The following is a 24,523-nucleotide window of genomic DNA, read 5'->3' on the forward strand; positions in this document are numbered from 1 at the left end:
TCGAACACTGATGTGACCGGCTAGGAAAAATGTCCGCCAGGTCAAGCCTGCTAGATGCTCAAACGGCATATCTGGGGTATCCATAGATTCTTAACAAAAAATATGTGGCACCTACAAACAGACACCGTGAATACACAAAATCATCCCTGCATAAATGAGAGACTGTCAGACGGCGAAAAATGCATCTTCAGCACACGGCGCATGGGTACGGAGCAGTCCCGGACATAGCCAAAGACCTCTTCAGGTGCCAGGTACAGCGTCCGCGTAGTTGAGATGCGAACCAGGGGAACTTCAACATTATCCAGTAAAACTCTGACACTTTCAAAAATCTTTTTCAATATCGCTTTTTCTTGCCAATGCCTTGAAACACTCTGCACTTCACTATGGAATGGAATGCAACGCATAAAATCTGTCCCAAAAGTAATGACAATTATTAAAATATTTTCTATTTTATACATACATTTATAACATACATTTTGACTGCATCACCTTCAAAATAGGTTCCTTCGGACCGAACACATTGATTCCGACGACGCTGCCATTCTTCATGACAGGGGAGGAGGTTTTCGTTTGAGAAGCTGTCCAGGGCCCTCGTCGCATCTGACTATACGTTTTCAATACTGCCAAAATGGCGCCCTTTCAGGTGAATTCTCACAAGGGTCACTCAGCTTCGCTCGCTGAGTGACCCCTGGTTTGCCAATCCCGAACGATGCGCAGCTACCCAGAGCTGACGAGCCGCAAACACGGCGAAACACGTGTCCTCTGGTGCTGTCGCATCGTTCCTTGAGTATATATATATATATATATATATATATATGTAATAAGCAGGAAAAATCAGAAGACGACAAAGAGCTTACAGGAAAACACAAAGGGGAGTTTATTAACACATATAGGGATAGGGGTCGACGTTTCGGCAGTCAGCGCTGCCTTCGACGGGAGGCGCTGCCTTCCCCAGTCCCGTCGAAGGCAGCGCTGACTGCCGAAACGTCGACCCCTATCCCTATATGTGTTAATAAACTCCCCTTTGTGTTTTCCTGTAAGCTCTTTGTCGTCTTCTGATTTTTCCTGCTTATTTCATTCTCGTGGTCAACCGCCCTCCTAAGCTTCTAATCTATATATATATGTACATATATATAGATAGGGGAGAAAAGACACCAGAGACTGAAGTAGGGAGTAGGTAGGTAGGTATATATATGTACATATATACCTTATCTATTAGGGTGTTGTTGATCATGAATGGCTTTCCTGCCTGCCTTTCTTATCTATCAAAATATATGTATATATATATATACCCGTTCATGATCAACACCGCTCTGGACGGCCTAACTGCATAAGAAACCGATGAAAATGTCGTTCTCAAAACAGCTATGAATTCGGGCCAACGACTAAACGTTACGTTAATTTCGGACTCAGTACCTACATGTCCTCGAGGCTTTGAGACGGTTTTTTCAAGTGTGATGCGGCACTGCCACCGTGACATCAGGACAGCCCTCCACCAGGACGACGTGCAGAGTCGCAGGGCGTTGGCTCTGACGGAATTTTCGGCACGGAAAAACGTTCCCATTTTTCACTGGCTATCCTATAACACGACTCGTTAGCGTGAGACTTTTCGTGTTCCCCAAAATGAGAATTCACCTGAAAGGGCGCGATTTTGGCAGTATTGAAAACGTATAGTCAGATGTGACGAGGGCCCTGGACAGCTTCTCAAACGAAAATCTCCTCGACTGTCATGAAGAATCCGATCCGACTGCCGTGCATGCGCATTAGTTGTAGTACGCGCCGTTTCGCTCAAACGACCACCACGCTCTCAGTCGGTTTGACCGATTGCCATTGCGAAGCAAGATGGCGGCTGTTTGCAGCAAGTGGAAAGTTGAGTTGTTGAGTTGCAGCGCATGTTACAGTGGGATTGCCAGATATGTTGACTGTTTCGAGCAATGTGTATCATCTAAGGGAAGTTTTTTGAATGTAACGACGTATTGAGTTGGGCATTTCACACGCTTCAACGTCCAATCTTGCCATGCTGCTTGTGCATTTGGTACAATGTACCAGCACGGACACGAACCATTTTCTGCATTTTCAGTCAACACGAGGTGTATACGGGCAGTATGGGGCCCATATTACAAACATATTCCCCATACTGGTTCAAATTTGGCAATATGGGGCCCATATTGCCAAGTTTGAGCCAACATGGGGGTAATCGTGACAAAACGGGTTCCATATTGGACCCGTATCGCCAATGCCTAGCCAATATGGGTCCAATATTGTCTGCTGCTTGGGATGTGGCGTACCTGCACTTCAATGGCTATTGTGAAAAATATGATGGAAAAGACAAGCGAAGAGATAATACGGCGCAAGTCTACGGCAGAAAGAGATAACTGACCCTCTATCTCTGAAAACGCTGTACGCTCAGAACTGTAGTTATTAGTCATGTAACGAGCGGCTCGTTTTTTTGATCAGCTTCATAGCTCGAGTGAATGCAATTTGGCAAGGGATCCACATTGCCGAAGCGTATTCTAAGTGAGGTCTGATATGCGTTGGTCTCTTTATTATATTTTTGTTTTTCATTACCGACTATCGTCATCATCCATTTTATTCTTTGATGGCGTGTTCTATTGTATATTTAGGAAGATAGTGACTGAGTAGACTTTTGCCTCCATTGTATCTGCGGGAACAACGTCTTCACCCACTGTGTATCCATGGAATAAAAGGTCACCAGACGATTACGATAGTTCGTAATGCGAAATTTGAGCGCAGCTGATAAAGTTGGATGATCCAATACCGTTTTTATTTTCCACAATTAGTACTTTCTTCAGGTAGCACTCCTATCGCAGATCGTGAAGTGGTTGAGAAGTCGTCGCGCAGTCGTTGTCCACGTATACCATCTTTTGATGTTTTTGATGATGTTGTTTGATGTTCTAATGGCTGGAACACACATAGAAAGGACAAATACAGGCAAAGCCTGAAATGCCTAAGAAAGTGCCTAAGAAATTAATGATGAAAGAAGGAAGTCACTGAAAAGGTGAGCCAGCTGTTGGATTCGAACCCATAACGTCTGCATTACCGGTCCAAGGTTCTTACCAATTGAGCTAAGCTAACACGCCCTTTCAGTGACCCTTCCAAGGGTGCGTCATTTGAAGGGACAAACTCATTCATTCATTCATACACGTTTTCTCACTCGCACATACATTCAGACGAAGGGGCGACGCAAGCGGCATCCGTTGAACATGATGGGTGAACTTTTACTCAACTGTATTCGCTGTCCTGCAAACTTTCTCAGTATATGTCTTAATTTGCATGTGGATGTTGGCTCCGGTCTTGTCTAGTTTGGATGAGTCTGGTCTGCAAGTAGAAAATGTGTCAGTGTCTCCGACTGAATTACATCAATAACATTATCCAGTTCCAAACGTATAAATGCATGTGCTCGTAATATGGATGCTGTGTATGTCTTCATCTCTGTATTGTTATATTGAGTCGGGATAATAACGTCTCGAACGTGGTCTTATAATGTGTTCACGTTCTTGTTCGTCTGACACATGAGAGTATAACACGAGCAACTGGCGGTTCCAACGACGACGACGACTGCCAGTCGACGCAGCCATGTCAGTGGCACCAGCGGCCCGTGCTGTTGACCTCGGATTCTGTGGGAAAAGTTTCTTCGGCGCTGTACCGTTTCTCTAGCATAGATGCTTGAATTCCCACGTGGGTGCTATGCTCTCTGACTATAAGTGAACATTCTCACGCAGCAGCCTCGTTCTCGTGAGTTCGTCATGTCGCAGTCTTCCGTTCATCTTTAGACCTCATTCAGTTGAAACCATTGTGTTGTGTTGCTTTTAGATCGTCCTCTCCTGGTAGGTCATTGATAACCCGTACCAGAACGGGCTTTCCTATACTCATCTTGTACTGATTCCCTGAAACGCATGTTCGTCCCCTCAGCGTTCGTCCTCAGTCTCGCTGGTGCATGCGCTCCGCTGACAATCCTTTACATCTATGTTCAAATAGTTTTAACTCTGCTGCTAAATGAACGTCGGCGAAAATATTTTTAGGTATGGTGCAAACATCTCATATTCGCGTATGCATCGACTTACTGCGTTTCGAAGCGCAATGGACGGCGCTGGTGGACGCTGACAAGACAGATAGTTTTAAATTCGTAACCGCTGAATATACACTCGATGTATTTCCTATGATTGTCCTGACTTATTTTCGATGTGGTCCCTATGCAGCGGTCAGTATTCTGATAATATTTGTTGTGGTATCCATGCCTGGAAATTGGTCTGTCTGGAACAACCATGATTCTTAGAGCTTAGAACAGAATTATATCGTGATAGGAACGCGCACTTTATGCGTCTTCCCACGTCTTCTCCCGACCTCTGCGAAAAGTGTTAGCGTTAGGTTTGTCGTTTGCACTATACTTGACGCTCGGCGTACGACGTCGTTATTCGCATAATTTCAAGCGGCTTATGAACTGTTATGCTTGAGAGTAATATATGATGTGATACTTGTTGACCCCGAATATTCTTGGATTTCTATACTGAGACTAGGATCGACTGGGATTGATTATCGCTATTGCACATCGCATCACACAGCAAACTAACAACGAGGAGGTTCTTCCTTCTCCCCTGTGTTTTTGGCGAGATGCGGTCTGTTCACACAGAGCGCGAAGCAATGGTATCGCCCAAGACCCTTCGCGCCCTCAAGACCCTGTTGCGTTTGGTCGTAAGCGTGGCACTGCTTGCTGTGTCGTGCATTATAGCAGTCGAGCGACCGCCATTCTGGCCATTTTGGTTCGTGCTTGCTTGTTTGGGTGCATTGCCCGCAAGCACCATGCCCTTGCCCCTGAAATGGCCCTATAAGACTGATCAACCCCAATCTCGGGACAGCGTGCCCTCCGCCCAATGTGCTACCATCACCGCAAACCGAAGAGGTTCACGTGAAAGCGGCGACTGGATGGCAGTAACCCCGAATGAACTGCGACCTGGCATCTACCACGTCATCGCCCTCGAACCTGACAGCGGCATGTCGTCGGACAGTCAGGGCATCGCAGTGGAAGTAATCGTCGTTGCCGACGTCCACCGCGAATCCTCCAACGCCACCGTCTACCATACCGCGCAGAATATTGCTGCATCAGTGTAAGCCACCAACGACGATGGATGGGGGAACGAGCACGCGTGCATCACAAGACAGACGCCAACCAATCACAACGACCGCTACTTCACCTTATGGCGCATCGCATGGTCGAACCACTGCCCTTCATTCAAGGTATAACAGCACGAAGCTAGTCGGGTGACTCAGACAATAGTTTTATTCGCACGTCTCTCAATTCTGGAGAGCCGCAGCACCCGATGTGAGGGCGGGTGGGGGGAACGGCGGGTACCGCGTCCGCATCCAGGACTGGGCGATGTGCGAGCGGCACAGTTATTTGAATTGCTGCGCGCAATGGCCCATGGTGCCTGTAACGAAGCCCAGCAGTAGGCCATTCCGGTATGTGGTTCTGCGACGTCATGATCGCTGTCGTAGATTCGCTTTTGTCTGGTGAGGCACCAGTGTACTTGCTTTCTTTATTCTCCCAATCTGTTGAGTCACTGTGTTCAATGTTGCTACAGTGTGGAGTGTGTGGTACAGTCTGTGAATTAATTTTTTTCATTCAAGGTATGCTTTACGTGGGCTCAAATTTCAGGGCTGTCTGTCGTGGTGCCCTGAAGCAGCACGCTCGCGCTGGGCGGTAAATAATGGGCAGGTGCGGCTACCATGGTGCTTCGAATGTTGGTTCCGCAACGAAGAACGTGGATGAAGGAGAACTGACATGTTCAGCATCACACACTAAGAGCTAAGCATTTGCCTACAAGAATTCGGACATGTCCTAGAAGATGCCGAGTTCGGATGAGACACTGTAACGCCATGCCTGACATGTGTGAGCGCTGCTCTGGAATGCGACAGTGATAGCTCTTCTATTGAACTGCAATGATGCTTCTAAGGAGCACCAAAATGAATGGTAAATGAAAAATTCATCAAAGCGTCCTCACACGTGAAAATTTCACTTCGAGCGTCAGAGTGTGCTGGAGCACATGAGATCATCGCTGAGGAACAACAAAGTTTGCATCCCGCAAGATAAAGATGAACAGAGATACGAAGATATATAAACAAGAGAGACAAAGAACGCCAGATTGAACACTACAAGCCGGTTCCGTCGACCTGCATTGCGGCCACCAGCGATGGAAGATCCGAGACCGCCTCAGAACAAATTGAGAACGATGAACACGTGATCATGAAATCATAGGCTTGGTACTACAAGGAGGGTACTCCAGTTCCTATTGCGTCCTCCAGAACAGACGCGAAACAAATTCACACCGACGATCAGGGCAACGAAGGCTTCGAGAACAGCCTCTGAATGACGTCAGAAGAATAAACAAGTAATCTAGAAACCATAGATCGGGCGCCATAACACGGGTCCTTCAACTCCTGGAGCGCCCACCAGCATCAAGGTATTTGAGAACAGCAAAAAGAATTCGAACACGACCGGAAAACGGCAGGCTAGGCTAGACAAGTTGGGTTCCTTTACTCAATAGCAGATACCACAAAAAGAAGCTCTGAGAGCAGGCAGAGAATATCATTCAGAGAGACGAACAAGAGCGAGAAGGGTAATTTGGGAAAACACTACACGCGGTTTTCTTTGCCCCCGTAGACCCCACCGCAACCGGAACCTCTCAGAACAGCATCTGAACGATTGGCAAGAAAGACGCTACAAACGGCTATCTTGTACTCTTTTCACCCTCGAGTTTCCTCTCCGAAGTGTACTACGGAAGACACGACTCCGGTTGGTTTGAACTCTCAAAACCGCTCTCCCTTGTAGCGCTCGCCAGCAACGGATGCTTCGAGAGGGGTCTCGGAATCAATTCAGAACGACGAACAAGGAAGAAGCAACCATAGACGGTACCCCACAAACCGTTTTCTTGTAAGCATCAATAGTTTCGAGAGCAGCCTCTGAGTAAATTCAGGACGATGAGCAAGAGAGCAAGAATGCATAGGTCGGATGCTACAAGTCGTGTTTTTCAACTCCTATAGCGCCCACCAGCAATGGAAGGTTCGAGAGCAGCCTCTGAATAAAGCCATTATGATGAACAGGAGATCACAGTTGTCTTGCGAATGCGATGTAAAGCCACTAATTGTCAGTACAAGCAACGAGCCAATTGAGTATCCATTACAAAAATGACAAATGCAAGTCAAACGAATTTCCTATTGTATTCCTAATGAGAGATATAAAAAGATTGAACACTACAAGGGAAGCATCACCTTGGACCTTGAGGAACGAAGTAGACAGGAGGCTCACATCACATATTGGGCAAACCAGTCGTATCCAAGAGCATGTATACTCGGTTAGAAACAAACATTTCTTCAGGTCGGGCCAAGTATGTCGTTTGATGCATTGATTATGTTCCCACGTTCCCGAGAACCGATTGCCTCTACGTAGTAAAAGATAATCCGCCCCGGAGCATTCTCGAAGCTTCTGTAATCGACTCTGAAAGCCTTTGCGCAAGCCAACACTCGGTTATCCTTTCCCCCACCCCCTGTGACCACCTTACCCCCAACCTGATTTTGGTTTGTGAGTAAAGTTTCACTAGCTGGTGTGTGAGCCTCCTGTCCAGTGGTGTGCCCAGAATTTCGTCCTTGGGGGGGGGGGGGGGGGTTGCGCAAGGGGAAGCTTTGCGTGCTTTTCACGAAATATTGCGCAATCTCACAAAATTTTAGGGGTCTCCTGCAGATTTTGGGGGCATCTTCGGGGTCCAGATAAATCACTGTTCCTGTCTACTTTCTCAAGCTCAAGGTGATGCTTCCCACTTCAACGTTACACCAGCTCGCTTGTGTTCTCCTCCTTTTGTCATATAGAACGATTCTGTATTGAGTTTCAATTGACAAATTTCCTCGGAACGCACAGCGCATGGGCGGCTCTCGTTCTTCCTGGAATCAGCCGGAACCGTGATACCGGAACCATTACTACGCTAGCGCAATCACCATGTTCCTGCTCCTGGAAGTCGGCATCAAAAAACGTAGCTAAAGGATTCAGCAACGATAACAAACAGCGTTATTGCAGGATTCTGTACTTCCTGTTCTTCAAAACAGTGACGCACAGCTCCTTGGAATGGCAGGGCTTCAGGGTCATGTTGCATGCATCAAACGGACACTCAAACTTCGTACACACAGAAGCAGTAGAAACCGGGCTTAAACCTAAGATGGATGCTCGATAAGCGGACAGACTCAGGACGCTTGAACGAAAGGCACGAAAACGAAACTGCGGAGCCTTCTCACGTGCATTTCCTTTCAGGGAGTAGCAAACGACATTCGAGAGGGCGCCACATGTCAGGAAAATGCTCCAAATCTTACTCCATGTGTCGATTGCGCCTTGGTTTTCTTTGTGCTCTCGTGAATAAACATGTACGCATACATACATTTATCGCGCTCAAGAAATGATGCATCATTAGAAAAAGCACGCACCTCTTTTCTTTTCTATATATGCTTTATGTTACATCGCAAAATAATGCTTTCCTACCGAGGAACATTTACATAAACAGTGAGAGACAGATCAAGACTGACAACTCAGTTTCTGTTGTTAGCGTCTGTTTTGCATCATTTTTGCGAGGATTTTGGGAAATAAACAATTGGATTCTTGTAGCAAAATGTACCGTTCACAGAACAACACTTGCAAGATAGTGGTTTACTGTCGAAATGGGTTGTCATAACGATGAACATCACGACTGCGATTAATAGACCTATCCCTATTTTGAAACATATGACGTCGGATGGTACAACAGCGCCGCCAACTTGGTAGAGTGCAGCTACTATAGCAAAAAAATCAATAGGTCAAAAGAAAGTGACGTTTAAATGTGGCTTCTGATAGTGTAAGATTTTGTTGTAATTCTTTACATATTATTAGCTGTATACGCCTTGTTGTTCTTCTCCGTTCTATCAGTAGCCCTATCTTTTCGGGAGCCATTTCTAAAGATGGCTACTGGCCTTTTCCATCTTCTCGAGCCTGAGGAGCAGGAGTTTCTCTCGGAGTGCACATTGTGTCTCGATACAAAGCAAGCGAGAATTAAGTCGTAATAACAAACCACATTCCGCACAGGATTACGACATTGACTTTCAGACGATGCAACTCTTGGGATGTTGCCCTCTTTCATTTCCGCCGTGGACAGGGAACGCCAATGAAGACACGAAAGTGACTAAAAACGTGACCTCATTTGTGTAATAATTTGGGTCATACAAAGAAGCCACCAGTGACCTTCGTGAAGAAATACGGCTTTGTGAAACGGTGGTGTTCTCCGCCCGTGCTGTTTCGGTTTCACTACGTGTACCAACGTCATATATGATTACGTCATGGTGACGAAACCTCGGTACAGGTCTATTATATCGTCATCGAGGGAAGGAAATAGTTGAAAGGTAATGCGAATGCGCACTGCCTGCAGCAACGTTAGGCCCTCATTGCCCGCGATAATGCGATCCTGCTGTCACATCGGAGGCATGGGCGTACCGAGTGGGGGGGGGGGGCTGCGTGCCCTCCCCTGGAACATCAAAGTCATTGTAAGAATTGTGCACTGGACGCGTTAAATGGCGACTCTTGCACTCCAAAGGGAGTAGACCCGTTAACCCCACAAGGACACGCACTGCAGGCACGTGATTTTTAAACGCGTAGCATTGAATACATTGGGTTTGAAAAAAGATAGCTGGTTGCGTTCTCACACCAGGGCCAACGCAGGTGATCAGCGGTGGTTAGTTTCCCCGACGGGGATCAATCGCTCATACTTGTAGCGCGGTCCAAAAGCCACGGACGAAGACAAGGATACAAGACTACTGCATACTCTCAACTGAAGAACTTTAAAGGGACCATGAAACGATATTTGACAAGCCCACGATCATTTTTAATTAGTTCCCCTGTACTAAAGCGTTCACTCTGTGAAATATGAAGTTGAAAATCGTACAAATATCGAGAATATTCCATATTTACCACAGGCGTGAACAGCAGCTGCTACGGCCCGCCTCCGAGGCGAACTGGCCGTGACATCATACACAGAACACAGGGCTTTTGTGAGCAAACTGCGAAATTTTCAGACAAGCTTGTATACTTCGTCATGAAATATGTTTTAATTTGACTTGGAGACAAGATTGTAACTAACCGTTTACACAGAACCCTACGAGAAATGTAATATAGCCGTTGACTGTCAGCATGGTTACCGGAGCACGTTTTCCCCTTTTAACTTCATCTTCGTCAGAACACACCTTCGTCGGTGACATTTTATGAGCTGCTGCGTACCAAACGATCCATAGACGCTGTGTGTGTCGCATAACCTCTTCCTCCATTGCTGATAATTTGCCTTTCGCCATATTTCAAGCGATTTCGACGGGAGATATACAACGTCGTTGTTGTCCAAACCGAAACCATGCACACACGTGGTCCGGCGGGGTGTGTCCTCCTCGTCGTTCAGAGTTGGCTGAGAGGATTGGATGGCGATGACGTAAGCCCACTTCGAAGGCATATATCCAGCGGTCTCGCCCTGCTATTTTTGTCTGGTAACTGCGCCCCCGTTGTACTGAATACGGCCAAAAGTCTAGGTGTGTACGATAGTGATGGATCATGAGAACGGTTTCCTGTAGAGTACTCAGATTTCTCGAAAATCATTTCATGGTCCCTTTAATGAGTATTTATCAACTATCGCGCCTTTTACCTCCAGTGGATCGAAGAACCGGTAGATCAACTGATCGTTGATTGATTCTTTTCAGCATCGTTCGTCGTTGCAAATACGAAATTAATTGACTGTACTTAGAACTGCTTTTATATATCACGAGCCCTGGCCGGTCTCCCTTTGCGGGTACAGGTCAATGGACGAGAAAGAAGAAGAAGAATTGCCAATGCGCGGCGCTTTGAGGTGGAAGAAGAAGAAGAAGTATGGCCACTGCTCCGGGGACGAAGAAGAAGAAGAACGACGTTCGACGCCGAGACAGCTGAGACCGAGCAAGACATACCGACGCCGTTGTTACTACACGTAGTGTCCGATAGCAGGGGAATAGGTGCCCATCCAACATCAACTGACTGCCAGGCATTGCAATGCAAAGTCCAGTGGCAGCAACGAAAAAATCGTAAGTGCGTTTCTTTCACGAAGTGAAGAGTGTGCGCCCCATCCCCTTCCGAGATGCGATTTTACTGCACTGACTACCCAACCCGTAATAAGTGACGTGTGTTTTTCATACTTGCGAGGTTCTACAGGGTTATTCTAGAAAACGTTACACATTTCGATCGCACTGTAAAAATAGGATACTGGGTTTGGCCCATCCCAAACTTTGCAGACTGATAACCATGTACCTGAAGTTTCATTCGAATTTTTTGTAAGCGCTATGGTCATGAGTGTACAACGTCTTATTTTCAAACCTTTTCGAGCAAACAATGTTTATGGGAGCCAGTTGCTAGAAACCTATGGTATCAGATTGTGGAATATGCTGCCACCCGACTTAAAATATGGCAAGCATTTTGTGCGCAGCTTACGTCGCTATGTGATGAACAGCTCAACCATTCTTTCATCTTAATTATTTTGCTGTAAAATTGTAGTGTAAGTGTATGTGGGTAATATTTTTAATGTCGTTGCACTGCTTCTCAGTGTCTTTCTATGTGACTGCGAATTAATGGTATTGAGGATGAGCTGTGGGAGTCAATACTAGCCTGTGCTAATGACACCTATAATTTCATCCCTAAGCTTTGTATTTAGTAATCTTAATTCCATAATTCAATGTAGAAAGAAACTTTAAAATAAAGCAAAATGTCGCCCCATGCTTTTTCAATGGCGTATCCCGCGCAAACACCGCCATTGTTTCTTGTCTGCTTCACATCACTTCACACAGGTAGCGCTGCCTACAATGTGGTGGTGGAGGTGGTGGTAGTGAAAGTGATCGCCGTGGTCGGCCTCAGAGGTGGGCAACGACACGACTTACGCCCTGAGGAAATGTGCGTCCTGGGCCGACCTCTAACGGAAGTCGGCCCAGGACAACGATGTGACATGCCGATTCTGACGTTATGCACCAATCTTCTTGTTGCAGTCTTATGTGTGCTGGTGCGCCACCTGTGTGTGGTGAAATTAAAATGAAGCGCACAGGGCAGAAAATGGCGACTGGTGAGATAGGCCATAGAAAATGCATAGAGTGAAATTTTGACTTCAGACACCTGACTTCAGACAAATGGCTACCAGTCTGTAAAGTTTGTCGTTGGATAAACCCCGTCTTCTATTTTTACGATGCGATCAAAATGCGTAACGTTTGCTAGACTAACCCTGTAGTTTCTGGCCGTCTGCAGGGAGCGCCTTTGTTCTCCTGTACACTGAACATTTATCAGTTGGGCCGCGACTGGTATTTCGAAAGGACATCATGCGTATGACTTCTCCTGATACCAGCTGTTAGTGGCCATAGGGGAATAATACGACCTTGACGTACGAATAACGTGAGTGCTTATAGGGAGTTTTCACCTACTTTCACATTGTGACGTGACAGTGACGTGCCATGCTCGTACGCTCCGCTACTGGTGATCACCTTTCGTGCTAGCGGCATTGAGAGATGACAAACTGCGCTATTTTTCAGTGCGACAATCACCACAAAGCCCACAACGGAGAGCGCTTTCACTATCACCGCCATCACCGCGTAGTTAGTAAAGTGAATCTATGTGAATGTCTATGTGAATCTATGTGAATCTGTGAATATCTAGTGAATCTCTGTATGCAATAAGTGGATAATTCGAAAAGCCACAAACCAAGGAAACTGCTAGTGACTATTTGGTAAAAAAAAATTGCAGTTAGGTTTCCTCGAATAGCGCAAATGCAAAATCTTAGAAATATATATATGTGTCTACTCTACATGCATGTCCTGTTACATCGTTTTTGGGCGCGTGACTTAGCAGAAATTGAACGAAATCCAGGAGCATGACAATTACCTTTTCTGAATGTAACACCGCGTGCACAGGGTTTTCGTGCAGAAAAACAACAAATAAACAAGATTGACGAGACGGACTTTGATATATATAATTGGGGGTTTACGTCGCGAGACAACTGAGATCATGAGCGAGAGACGGACTTTGACAGTGAACAATGTTGATACCAGGTGTAGGGTGGAGTCACCTGTGTGTAATGGAACAGCCAGGGTCAGCCTTATCCTGCTGTTAAACAAGCACAATCTTGTAGATAATGTCCTATAGGCCCAGCATAATATGGCTTGGTGCCCACATTTTTTCGTTTACGACGCCCAGTAGCACTGCTGACAGGGTCAAGTGAAGTTGGGGAGAACATGGGCTAGATTTTGAACTTTTCGCTATCCCGTAACGCTTCCTAAACGCTCGTGCTCCCCGGTTGACGGCCAATGCGCGTGACGGAATGAGCGCGCAAATTCTGAAAAATAGCTATAATGATCGCTATGTGCACATCAAGATTGAGCCCCATGTCTGTCGAGTGGATGTCGAAGTTCCTGTTCGCAACGTATACGTGTGTAAAAGAGGGGCCCCATTGACACAGATGCATTTCCCGTTCCTTATCATCCTGCAGCGGGTCAACAAATTGCAATACACTCCTAAATTTTCTTTGGCAGGTTCGTATTGGTACATAGATGTCACAGCAGCAAAAATACTAAGCAGGGGATAAGTCGACTTATCCTTTTCTTGCATACAGACGTTCAATAGTGATTGTAGCCTCGTAACGGAATCAACGTTCTTAATAACGACAAGTGCCACATTAACATAGCGTGTAACGTACTTTGAAGTGATCCTGGGTAAACATGTTAGTGCCCCTTTGAAAGCTGTCTCTAGTTTTGTCTCTCTCTTGCCCACACTCACTTGATTACTCAGGGGGACAGCGACTGTGAGTGAGTTCCTTTTGTTTTGATAGCCATGACCGGTTTGGGCACATTCCTTCATTTTCATTGAAATTCATTTTGCAAAATTTAGATCTTGTCGTACACACTGGGCGACGGTATACTCTGAACAAATGCGTACTCTGAGGGCTTCTGTGTGGTTACTGTACAAAGCATATCACGCAGCCATATAGCTTATGCCTGCAACTCTCTGAAAACCACGACGTAGTAGATTATAACGACCATGTCGTGGCGCCCCTTCTCAGCGCCGCATTTGGAAGCTATCAGGTGGCGCTGCTCATCGGCCCGGTTATTGCTTCCTCAATTTCTTCATTACCTTGTACGTCAGCTTACCTGAGTAATTTGTTCAAGCGGTGGATGTCGCATGGAAGATGTTTCATTCTAAAGTTGGTTATCATCATCATTCTAAGCGTTTTCATAGGAGCTGTTGCTGTCGTCTGCTACGGTCGTCGTACGTCCACTTCTGCGCGTTCATAATTCAAATTTCCATCGTCCAATCGTGATGTCGCGGGCCGATAAGTAGCGCCCCTAGCGGATCGTCCGGACGGGCTCCTCATTTGGGTTGCCGTTCACGACATTGTCGTTATAATGTAGTAGGTCGTGGTAAAAACAGTTCCATTCAGCTGGTTGATCTTATCAGCGACTTCCTTGTTTCTACACTCTTGATTTGTTAATCGGTTTTCCCTTTCAGGAAAACCACAACGGTATTGGTCTTTGGCGTGATCATTGGTATTCTCGTGGTGGCTGGCATCGTGTACGCGGTCCTGAGTGTCTCCTCATCGTACTCAAAAACTGGCCCCGGTGGTACGTCGAATACGACTGGTGCATCCACGGACAATGGCACAGGATCCTGCGTCAGTGAGGTTTAGTTCTATACGTAACATTCTCGGGTAAACATAACCAAGAGTAAAAGCCTGGACTATAGTGTACCCAAAATGGGGTAAAAGTGGGAGGACGATACTGAAGATGCTGGACGTTTCGAGCGGGTGCTCCTCATCAGAAAAAAGGGGAAACAGTTTTCAGGCGAAACAGGAGAAAACTTCATTTTCCCCTCTTCTTTTTTTTTTTTTCTGATGAAGAGTGTCCGCTCGAGACGTAAAGCATCCTAAGTATCGTCCTCCCACTTTTTCCCCCTTTTTGGGTACACTAGTCTGTTTTTACTCTGTTTTGTGTACCTGGCAGTCCTTTTTATCGTTCTTAAACAACAAGCCCCAACAAGCCCCTGGTGCCACGAAGACTTCCGGTCTTGCCGCGACTGAGGACGCTCGGCAACAGCCAACATACAGAATGATATCTTTCACATTCCTGATTTGTTGAAAATGAGAGCCGTGCGCCTCTGTGTTGCGATTTGAATTTTCATAAAAAGGCGTATACGGCCCCATCTCTCCTCATAAGAGACGTGATAACTGTATCAGGCGGCATCGTGGTTTGCGCAGAGCGTGTGAGAGAGTGGGGCGTACGCCTTTTTGTGGCAATTTGGATATATGGTAATTGCCACAAAAAGGCGTACATACCCCCGTCTCCTCAAATCAAAAGCGATAACCTTATCGTTGACGACGATGATTGGCTCACTAGGTGCTATGTGGTGAAGTTCTGTTTTTTAGAGTGTGGTGAAAACGACACGTATTGCTTTTATTCACTCGAAAGCTTAGTCGAGCTCGCGTAAAGGACCATTAGACGCAGATACATTATGAAGCTATACAAGCGTGAAATGAAGTTGAAACTCATCAAACTCGCATTAGCTCGGTGCGGCGTAACCTGAAGCGTACAACCCTCTACTCTCAGGCAATCGATACCTGTTGACGACTAAAACACCATCAAATTAGACAGGGTCACTAAAGAATCTATTGTGAAGGCATTAATTTGCTGGACCACAATCAGACAAATAAGGGACACCCCAATAAATGTGAACAGGATTGGTAAGCACTATAAATAGAATTACACTGTCCCTGCAGGAATTATTGCACGAGGATGCAGTCTCGCGCGAATTGAAAGAACGCTGCGTATTACGCACTCTTAGACATGAACTCAACCGCATAGCATGCTCAGAGCAAACCATCGTCACGAGTGCCATCGTTCTCTCCCCTGATTTGTTGAAAACGGGAGGTGTACGTCTTTTTGTGACACTTATGCAAACATTTTAATTCTCACAAAAAGGCGTACGCACTGAGCTTGCCGTGAATCAAGTGTGATAGATGTATCTCTGTACAATGGTTGACCTTCAGCGTGCTATGTGGTGAAGCTTTGTTTTAGGAGTACACGGCACGCTCCTGGCTAACCATCATCTCGCATGAAACCGTTATCTGCCCTGATTTATTGAAAACTGGAGGCGTACGTCTTTTTGTGACAATTATGAACAGCATACGTGTCACGAAAAAGGTGTAAGCCTCCCGTTTCCACCAAAATCAGGACAGATAACGATATTATTCGAGATGGTGGTTAGCTAGGGGCGTGCGATGCGGTGAAGTTCATCTTTAAGAGTTTGAGCCATATATTCTTGACGTTTCATACCAAACACGCTTTCTTTGATGCAGCCGGTGAAGATCGAACTAGCCGCAGGAACCATAGAAGGACGTATCACCGACGTGGCAGGCGTACCAAACACCAAAGTTCGTGCTTACCAGGGTGTTCCTTTTGCTCAGTCGACCGCAGGAGCGAATAGATTTAAGGCGCCTCTTCCTATCAGCGAGTACCCTAACAAGTTCGTGGATGCCACGGTATCGCGGGAGGGCTGCACTCAAACTCCTTCTTATACGACCGCGAGGAGCTCCGCACAGACAACCGAAGACTGTCTCCATCTGTCCATATGGTCCCCACTGGCGTGCGGCTCAGAAGCTAGAGCTGTCGTCGTCCTGATAGCTAACGAATGGTTCGAAGAAGGGCAGGACCCCAGCCTATTGGACGGCACGCATATGGCAGCGATAGCTGACGTTGTCGTGGTCGTCCCGAACCACCGGCTTGGTCCGTTCGGCTTTCTGATCGTAAACGACACCGTGAAGAACGCCGCAATGTACGATATCCTTGAGGCGTTGAGGTGGGTGAAGAAGAACATTGGCGCCTTTGGAGGCAACGCAAGAAGAGTGACAGTGGTTGCTCACGATGCCGCTGCCCTCATGACTGCACAGCTGCTGCGAAGTGAATACAGGCAGCTGACAAGGCTCTCTCGGCGTTTGGTCCTGCTTGGGATGGGAGCTTTAACGAGGCTGCCCCGGAACACTTTCGAAAGCACTCGGGAACTCTCTAAGACAATCACGGGGGGAAGCTGCAACACGGCGTCAGATACTGCAGTAATTGAGTGCCTTTTGAAGTCTCCAGTGGCGGATATAGCGAAGGCTGTACTGGACATGAAACTTCCTATGAGATTCGTGCCTGTGTTTAAAAAGAGTGAGCATTTGTTACAGGGCGTCCAGGTTCTTGCAGGTAGCACCGTAAATGAGGGGGACGTTGTGTTCGACGCACATATTTTTCCCTATTTGAAGAAAAGAGGAATCACAGACGCACGAGGTATTGTGGGCAAGCTACTGGAAGTCTTTGTGGGAAAGATGGATGCCCTACTAGACCTTATTATGAACCATATTAAGGTGAGTAAAACCTGTTACTTGCTTATCACCTTAATGTTACTAACGCTTCATGCTATAACGTAGACATTGCGTTTAGAGATTCCTGGAACCTTACCAAACCCGTTGACCAATATCCCGTCGTTCGGATGTCTAATTATCGTTGAACTTAACATTTTCAGTTTATGTTTTAGCGTTTTATTTAGCATTACTGCATGTCCACCTCTGGCCAAAGTAGCTATATACAATAATGTTAACAAACATTTTCACCTGACTCACAGGTAAACAACGTGTTACCACCAAAAACCACACGAATGATACAACAAATATGCAGACCAAAAACAAAAAGCCCTATGCCAACAAAGTTTTTATCCCGTTGACGAAGCACGGAGGATGTCCGATGGGCACAGCTGCTGGTGGAAGGGCATCGAAATCAAAGAAATGTTCAAATGTACTTCAAGCTCAAAATAAGTCGCGGTTGATGGCACATATGTTTGGTGATGAAAGGCAGCTTAACACGAGGACCAGGGTTAGGGACGCGAAACGACACAACGACTGCCAACTAGCAAATGAGCTTTGCAGTTAGTGCAGTGGACCAGTTGCTAGTTGCTAGTCGTCGTGTCCTTCTGCGTTCCTAACCCTGCTCCTTGTGTTATGCTGCCTTTCATTACCAAGCATGATTAAATGTGCCAGTGGTGGCGTTATATGAGTGAACTGTCTTCGAATGATTGACAGCATCATCGATAAAATTGCACCGTGGCTGCTCCAGAATAGGCAGGGTGTGAGATGGTCCACACCGATGCCACCAGAGAGAGGGCAATATATCAAACATAAACCTGCATGATGGCAGGGCACCTCGCGAGAGGCAGGTGGTGTTTTGCGGCAGGCAATTTGAAAAGCACTGTTTTTTCCTTTCTTGTTTTCGGTTATGACGTTTCTTTTAGCCTGTAACGTGCCTTAGTTCTGCGTAGCAGAACATGGTGACAGCGCAAATATGGACGTGGCGTTCGTTATTTTAGACGGGAGAAAAGATCGGCTAAGGATATCGGAAAAAGCAGCTAAAATAGCAAACGAATGGTGAGTGCCCATTTTGCAATCGACGACTGCAAATTTGATCCTGCACTCTTAAAAATGAACTTCACCGCATGGCATGCTCCTAGCCAACCATAATCTCGAATGATATCGTTATCTGCCCCAATTTGTTGAAAACGGGAGGCGTACGCCTTTTTTGTGACAGTTATGAACAACATAAGTGTCACAGAAGAGGCGTGCGCTCTTAAAAATGAACTTCGCCACATAGCGTGCTCCAAGCCAACCATCATCCCGGGTGATATCGTTCCCTTCCTTGATTTGTTGAAAACGGGAGGCGTACGCCTTTTTGTGACACTTATGCAGAAATGTTAATTGTCACAAAAAGGCGTACGCCTCCCGTTTTCCACAAATCGTGTGAGAGAACGATGTCACTCGGGATGATGGTTGGCTTGGAGCGTGCTATGTGGTGAAGTTCATTTTTAAGAGTGTACGCCTCCCGTTTTCAGCAAATCAGGGCAGATAACAATATCATTCGAGATTATGGTTGGCTAGGAGCGTGCTATGCGGTGAAGCTCATTCTTAAGAGTGTGCCCGCATATTATCCTGAATTATCGCAGAGAGCTCGTCGTGATCGCTGTCGGATAACATGAAAACACTCGCACAACCAAGCAGCACGTAATTACGTACGGATGCCATAACGTACGTGTGTTACAGGAATCTCCTGTTATTGCCTACTGCATTTGAATGTCGGAAACCCATTCGAATAGTTACTTAAATAATGATCGCCTCGCACTCATTCACACGGTGCGCAGGTAGGTGGTATTGGACAGGCACATGTAAAGAACGTTCTTCGAACGGTGCACCCGTTCGCGAATTATTTAGCCCCTAGGGATTTAACTGAAACGCTGTGATATAAACTCCTCATACCCCTCTTTCCTTTCGCAGGAGGAATACGACTTCGATGCTCCAGGCTACAGAGGACTGAAGGACATAGCAGGAAATTTGCTTTTCATCTGTCCTCTGGAGAAGATGCTGACCAATATGCACCAGTCAAATGCCGAAGTGTACCATTATATTCTCGCGTATAAGCCAAAGTCAAGCAAGTGGTCGTCGCCCAATAGCACAAGCCTGGATCAGCTCCTACTCTTGTCTGGAGTACCATTCCAGGAGAAGAACAGCAACAGCGACGACGTCGCAATGTCTCGGAAGCTGATCGAGATTGTAACAGGGTTTGCCAAAAATGGGTGAGTGCGAGTAATGTCACTCTCTTGAACTTGCGGAAACAACGATTCGCCGATTTCGCGCCGGTATATCAAGAAAGAAGTTTCTCGACTTCGAACCTGAGCATTCATTCATAGCGTTTTGTTGACCTGTCTGATTGGTCACCCCGTGGAAGCCCTATAGCGCTTTTCGCAAGTATCCCTGTTCTTAGTCCTTCTCCTGCAGAGTGTTCGTGAAAACGAAGGCGCATAAACATAGCTCGCAATGCAGATTTGCGTGTTATTGTCCTTAGCTATATATTTGCCTGATTCAAAGCTGGTGTGCTGGCAATGCGCAACGCAGCCCATTGGAACCATTTTGGGGTTAGTTACTTAGTTCGGGTTAGTTACTACAGTTACAGCAGAATATCGATCAGTAGAAACAGTACAAAGCCGGCAGCCCGGTTCATCATATTCGGTAATTACAATCGCCACGTCCGTGTCACTCCTATGAAACATAACCTCAGGCTGGCTCTGCTTTCCACTTGCCGAACAATGATTCGTCTCTGTTTGTTTCACAAAATTTATTGCCATAATAATTACCTTGGAGCGTTGTCAAGGGCATACATATATCTCAGCTCGTACCGATCACATGCAGAAAGGGAGCGTTCCCTCGTGCTCACGATTAATTTCTGTCTCGTACATCACTAGAGCGGAACTGCTTTCATGATGCCATTACATTGCCATCATATTGGCAACGCCGAGCAATTTAAGAAGTGTTTATGCGCCCATTGCGCTGCATACTTGATGTAATCTACCCAAATGGCTTACTCTCTTTTTCCTTCTTTGTTATTTACCTCCACGTATCTCTGCAATTAGTTCATTTGGACTACAGTGTTTGTTCTGTATGCTACACTCTTAAAGATGAACTTCACCGCATAGCACGCTCCTAGCCAACCATAATCTCGAATGATATCGTTATCTGCCCTGATTTGTTGAAAACGGGAGGCGTACGCCTTTTCTGTGACAATTACGAACAGCATAAGTGTCACAGAAAAGGCGTACGCCTCCCGTTTTCAACAAATCACGGCAGATAACGATACCATTCGAGATTATGGTTGGCTAGGAGCGTGCTATGCGGTGAAGTTCATTTTTAAGAGTGTACTCACATTAACATAGTATTAAATGTTAAGTACTCCTCTCCGTTTTGCCCGACGGCCCTGAGGGTAAACAAATAAATGAGTTTGAATGTCGCACAACACGGTAACCGTCCACCTTCCACCCCTTACAAAAATGGATGTTGACCATTTGTTTCCATTCTACAGAACTTAGTCAACAGAGAGCACAGACATTCAGTAGGCTTTCTATTAGCCTTGTGTTTACCTGACATATTGATTTTATGTTGACTTATGGAACTTTAAGTCTTGTTGACAATTACACAGGAAGGTAACAGGTCTTTCTGTAGGCTCTCCATATACTTTACACAAATTTCGCGTGACCTTCATGCGTAAGTCTTGTTATATGTGATCTCAATTTCTCTGTTGACTTTGTTGTGACTCAGCTATCAATGAGTCGGCGTCACCAACGGAACTACTTTCGTTCTTTTTTAAAAGGCTTGGCAACCGTTACGTGAGGCACTCAGTATATTCTTAATCGAGGAAGATACATGATTTACTGAAGCGAGATTAACGCCATCCCCGTATGATGTGAATACTTTTTGTGTACTTTCTGTGACTTGAGCGAAGTTGAATTTCTCCGTTCTGTTGTTCACTCAATCGCAACAGGCATAAAATACACGAAATGAAGTACTGCAAAACTATATATGTATCTATTTTATTCCGAAAATGCATACCTTGAAAGTGGTATCCAGTGTCGACACAATCATATAAAACATCCCGCGCACACAGTAGCGAAGTATTCCACACGTACACATGCTTTATGCCACACAGTGTCGCGTGGCACAATAGACAGTCAATGACGGGTTGCGGTCTGAGTTCTTCTGGTGACCCACGATAACGGTGGACTTCAAATTCACGGAATTTCGGCGAAAGTGATGTCTCTGAAGCGCTGGAGAGAAATGTGTCTGAATAGGGCGTTCAATCGCAAATTAGTAATGTTCAAACACAAGTGAGTAAAACCGAGTAGAATGGTCATAGCAACAATAAATTTGGTTCACAATCAACACCGGCCACGAACTGATACTTGTACACTTACCTGACGGGACGGAAAACTGCCGCCGCCGCTCGAAACATACAAAACCCTACTGCACAACAGTCATGGTATGAATACAAGTGATGCTTGATCACACACTTCTATCATACAGCTTAACCCTTACGACGCAAAATGATATCCTCCTTTGTTCTTTCGCGGCCTGCAAAAACGAGAATGAAATTAGCAGAACCAACACCGGCCACGAACTGATACTTGTACACTTACCTGACGGAACGCATGTCCGCAGCCGCTGCTCGAAACGAACAGCAAAAACCTACAGCACAACAGTCATCGTATGAATATAAGTGAAGCTTGATGACACATGACACAGATTACCTCTTACGACGCAAAATCGTATCCTCCTTTGTTCTGTAATTGACGAGCGAACGCTGAAAGCCTGAGACAATTGAAACATGTTGCAACCGCCCCAACGACATTCTGATGATGCTAATGGCGATGACTCCTTCGTGATGAGGCGAGGACGAGGCACTGAGGCGCAGAATCAAAATGTGCAGCAAACCTGTCACATGCGCATGATCCTCATGTGGTCGATAAGTTGGAAACATATTGTGTACTGAACTGAAGTAAAGTAATACGAGGAACAGTCTTTGCAAAGCCATTGAAAATGTATTTAGTGTTTTAATATGTAGTTAAAAGGTGGCAAAGTTGCGTTCAAGCTGCTACATTTAAGTATAAGGTCAGATCCAAATACCGCTTTGTTTAGAGAGCCGATAACACGGACCTCTCCACCTCCCAGGAGTGGTGTACACCCCACATGGTTTTTTACAACACACCCAGAAATTCTGATATTACCCAGCTTGTCTCCCAATGAATACAGCAGTATGCCTCTATATACATATACCCCCCCCCTCCCTATGGGATGCTCGGTGCCCCCTTGAGGTCGACCTCTGCGAACATTACTGTCCTATAATGCAGTAATTAATAATAGGGAATTCATGTAAAAGAAAACGGTTGAAATAAGTACTTGCTACATAGGCGCATAGAAAGTCCACAAACTGTCAACAGCGACATCTATATACCTTATGTGTACCTAGAAGGTACACATAAGGCAGTTCAAGAGATTGTAAAAATTATGTCAATAGCAATTCCTGTTGACTTGATCAACAAGAAGTTAAAGTCAACACACTGTCAAGACAGGAAACAAGAAGTCCACAAGGAGTCTGCAGAAAGGAAAAATCCATTTTCATAAGGGACCTGCAAATCTCATTTGGAACTACCAACTTCGCTCGTGGGACCCGTCCATGCCATATTTTTGTCACGGCGACCATAAACCTTTATGCGTCCAAGGCTTTGGTGGCACTAGCTGTCGTCCGAGCTGACTTTTCGCCGCATAGTCACAGGAATTTCAGAAGAGTGAGCCCAGAAATGCTGCCTCAACCTTGTCAACCTTGTTATGCTCCTAGTTAACAATTTTAACCGAAAATAAATTATGGATCTGCAAAAAAACCATAGCTAAAAGTTCCCTGCTTTCGGTGCCGCTGACGACCTGACGAGTCCTCTCAGACCCATGTAGCGTCAAGTGCAGCCCACTTCCTATGCCCTGAACACGTCCCTGAAAGCAGTATGATACAGACAAGAAATAGCGAGGGAAAAACACAACGTCACAGAGAAAGAAAACTTGGAAGGGAACGCACTGCCCATGACGACAACTCAATAAGAGAATTCCTAGGGGAACAGTGGTACTGGTGAACTTGCGCAGGGCACACTATACTGGATGAAGACACGCTAATGCCGACTAAATCCAGACATCAGTACGATTTCGTCGAAGCGAAATTGGTGGTTAACGAACATGTGATGTGCTCTTTAGAGCACCAGCTATGCAAAGGGAGCGCAGACAGTGCTGAAACTGACGTCCACCACGATACGTAAGAGCCGCTTCGTTACCAGAAACGGTAACAAGAAAGACATGACAAAGAAAAAAATAACAGGTTTCGGGAACTCGTGTATTTAAATAAAGAATTTAGAAACTTAACGAAAACCCACTCCCTGATACACAACTCCAGAGTATGTTGGAGAGACATATGGTGGAGAACAGGTTTAGCGTTTGCAAGTAAAGGTTGCACGTGTCTCTATTCGCAGTACGCCGGCCGACGTAGGGGGCCTACAGTGGCCGCCATATGGAAGCAGCAAATCCCTCCTGATCAATGTGGCCCAGGCACAGGTGGAAGAGAAGTGGCGCTCTGATCCCTGCAAAGAAATTAATGCGTTCACCTGATGTTCCCTGTTATATTCGCGTTTATTTCAGTAGTACAGTAGTACAGTTATGAGGAAATGGCAAGCGATATGTGAACGGCAACGACATGCGACATATGTTCCATCGAAAGCATGCCTACATTAAAGAATGTGACGTAACAGTGTTTGGAATATCTTTGTATATGGAGCTTATAGTACACCTTTTGCATTTCAGTCTCTGCGCATCTGCCTTGAGATAGAAAAACCATCACGAGAGTTCTTTCGTAGTGGTTTATCGCTCTGGTGCCGGTTGAGACTGGGACCAGATCCAAAGTGGTGCCCGCTGGAACTGGGACCACTCGAAGCACCAGGTCCAGCTGGGTCCAGTTAGATAACACAGTTCAACCGTAGTCATGCAGTTCTGCTTCATCGTCATACATA

At 45.9% G+C, this 24,523-nt stretch overlaps 1 protein-coding gene and 2 long non-coding RNA genes across 4 annotated transcripts; 2 read left to right on the forward strand and 1 right to left on the reverse strand.

The window, feature by feature from the left end:
- Nucleotides 1-2,769: 2,769 nt before the first annotated feature.
- On the reverse strand, nt 2,770-10,042 carry LOC135393405 (uncharacterized). The gene is made up of 3 exons (XR_010422616.1): nt 9,998-10,042; nt 3,249-3,339; nt 2,770-2,922 (listed from the first exon to the last, which is right to left on the reverse strand). It is a non-coding gene; the product is annotated as an uncharacterized LOC135393405 (long non-coding RNA).
- Nucleotides 3,562-7,121, forward strand: LOC135393404 (uncharacterized). Its single transcript, XR_010422615.1, has 2 exons — nt 3,562-5,256; nt 5,675-7,121. It is a non-coding gene; the product is annotated as an uncharacterized LOC135393404 (long non-coding RNA).
- Nucleotides 10,043-10,915: 873 nt separating the features above from the next.
- LOC135391803 (carboxylesterase 1C-like) lies at nt 10,916-24,264 on the forward strand. 2 transcript variants are annotated; one of them, XM_064622270.1, is made up of 5 exons: nt 10,916-11,127; nt 14,582-14,744; nt 16,425-17,471; nt 19,425-19,723; nt 23,990-24,264. In XM_064622270.1, exons 1-5 carry the CDS (start codon nt 11,096-11,098, stop codon nt 24,123-24,125), a joined length of 1,677 nt encoding a protein of 558 aa, XP_064478340.1. In that variant the 5' UTR covers nt 10,916-11,095; the 3' UTR covers nt 24,126-24,264. The 2 variants fall into 2 exon arrangements, with proteins under 2 accessions (XP_064478340.1, XP_064478341.1); XM_064622271.1 differs by lacking the exon at nt 10,916-11,127 and having other exon boundaries at nt 14,651-14,748.
- The last annotated feature ends 259 nt before the right edge of the window (nt 24,265-24,523 follow it).

Source organism: Ornithodoros turicata, chromosome 4 (assembly GCF_037126465.1).
Source record: "Ornithodoros turicata isolate Travis chromosome 4, ASM3712646v1, whole genome shotgun sequence".
In the NCBI taxonomy this organism is placed as follows: Eukaryota; Metazoa; Arthropoda; class Arachnida; order Ixodida; family Argasidae; genus Ornithodoros; species Ornithodoros turicata.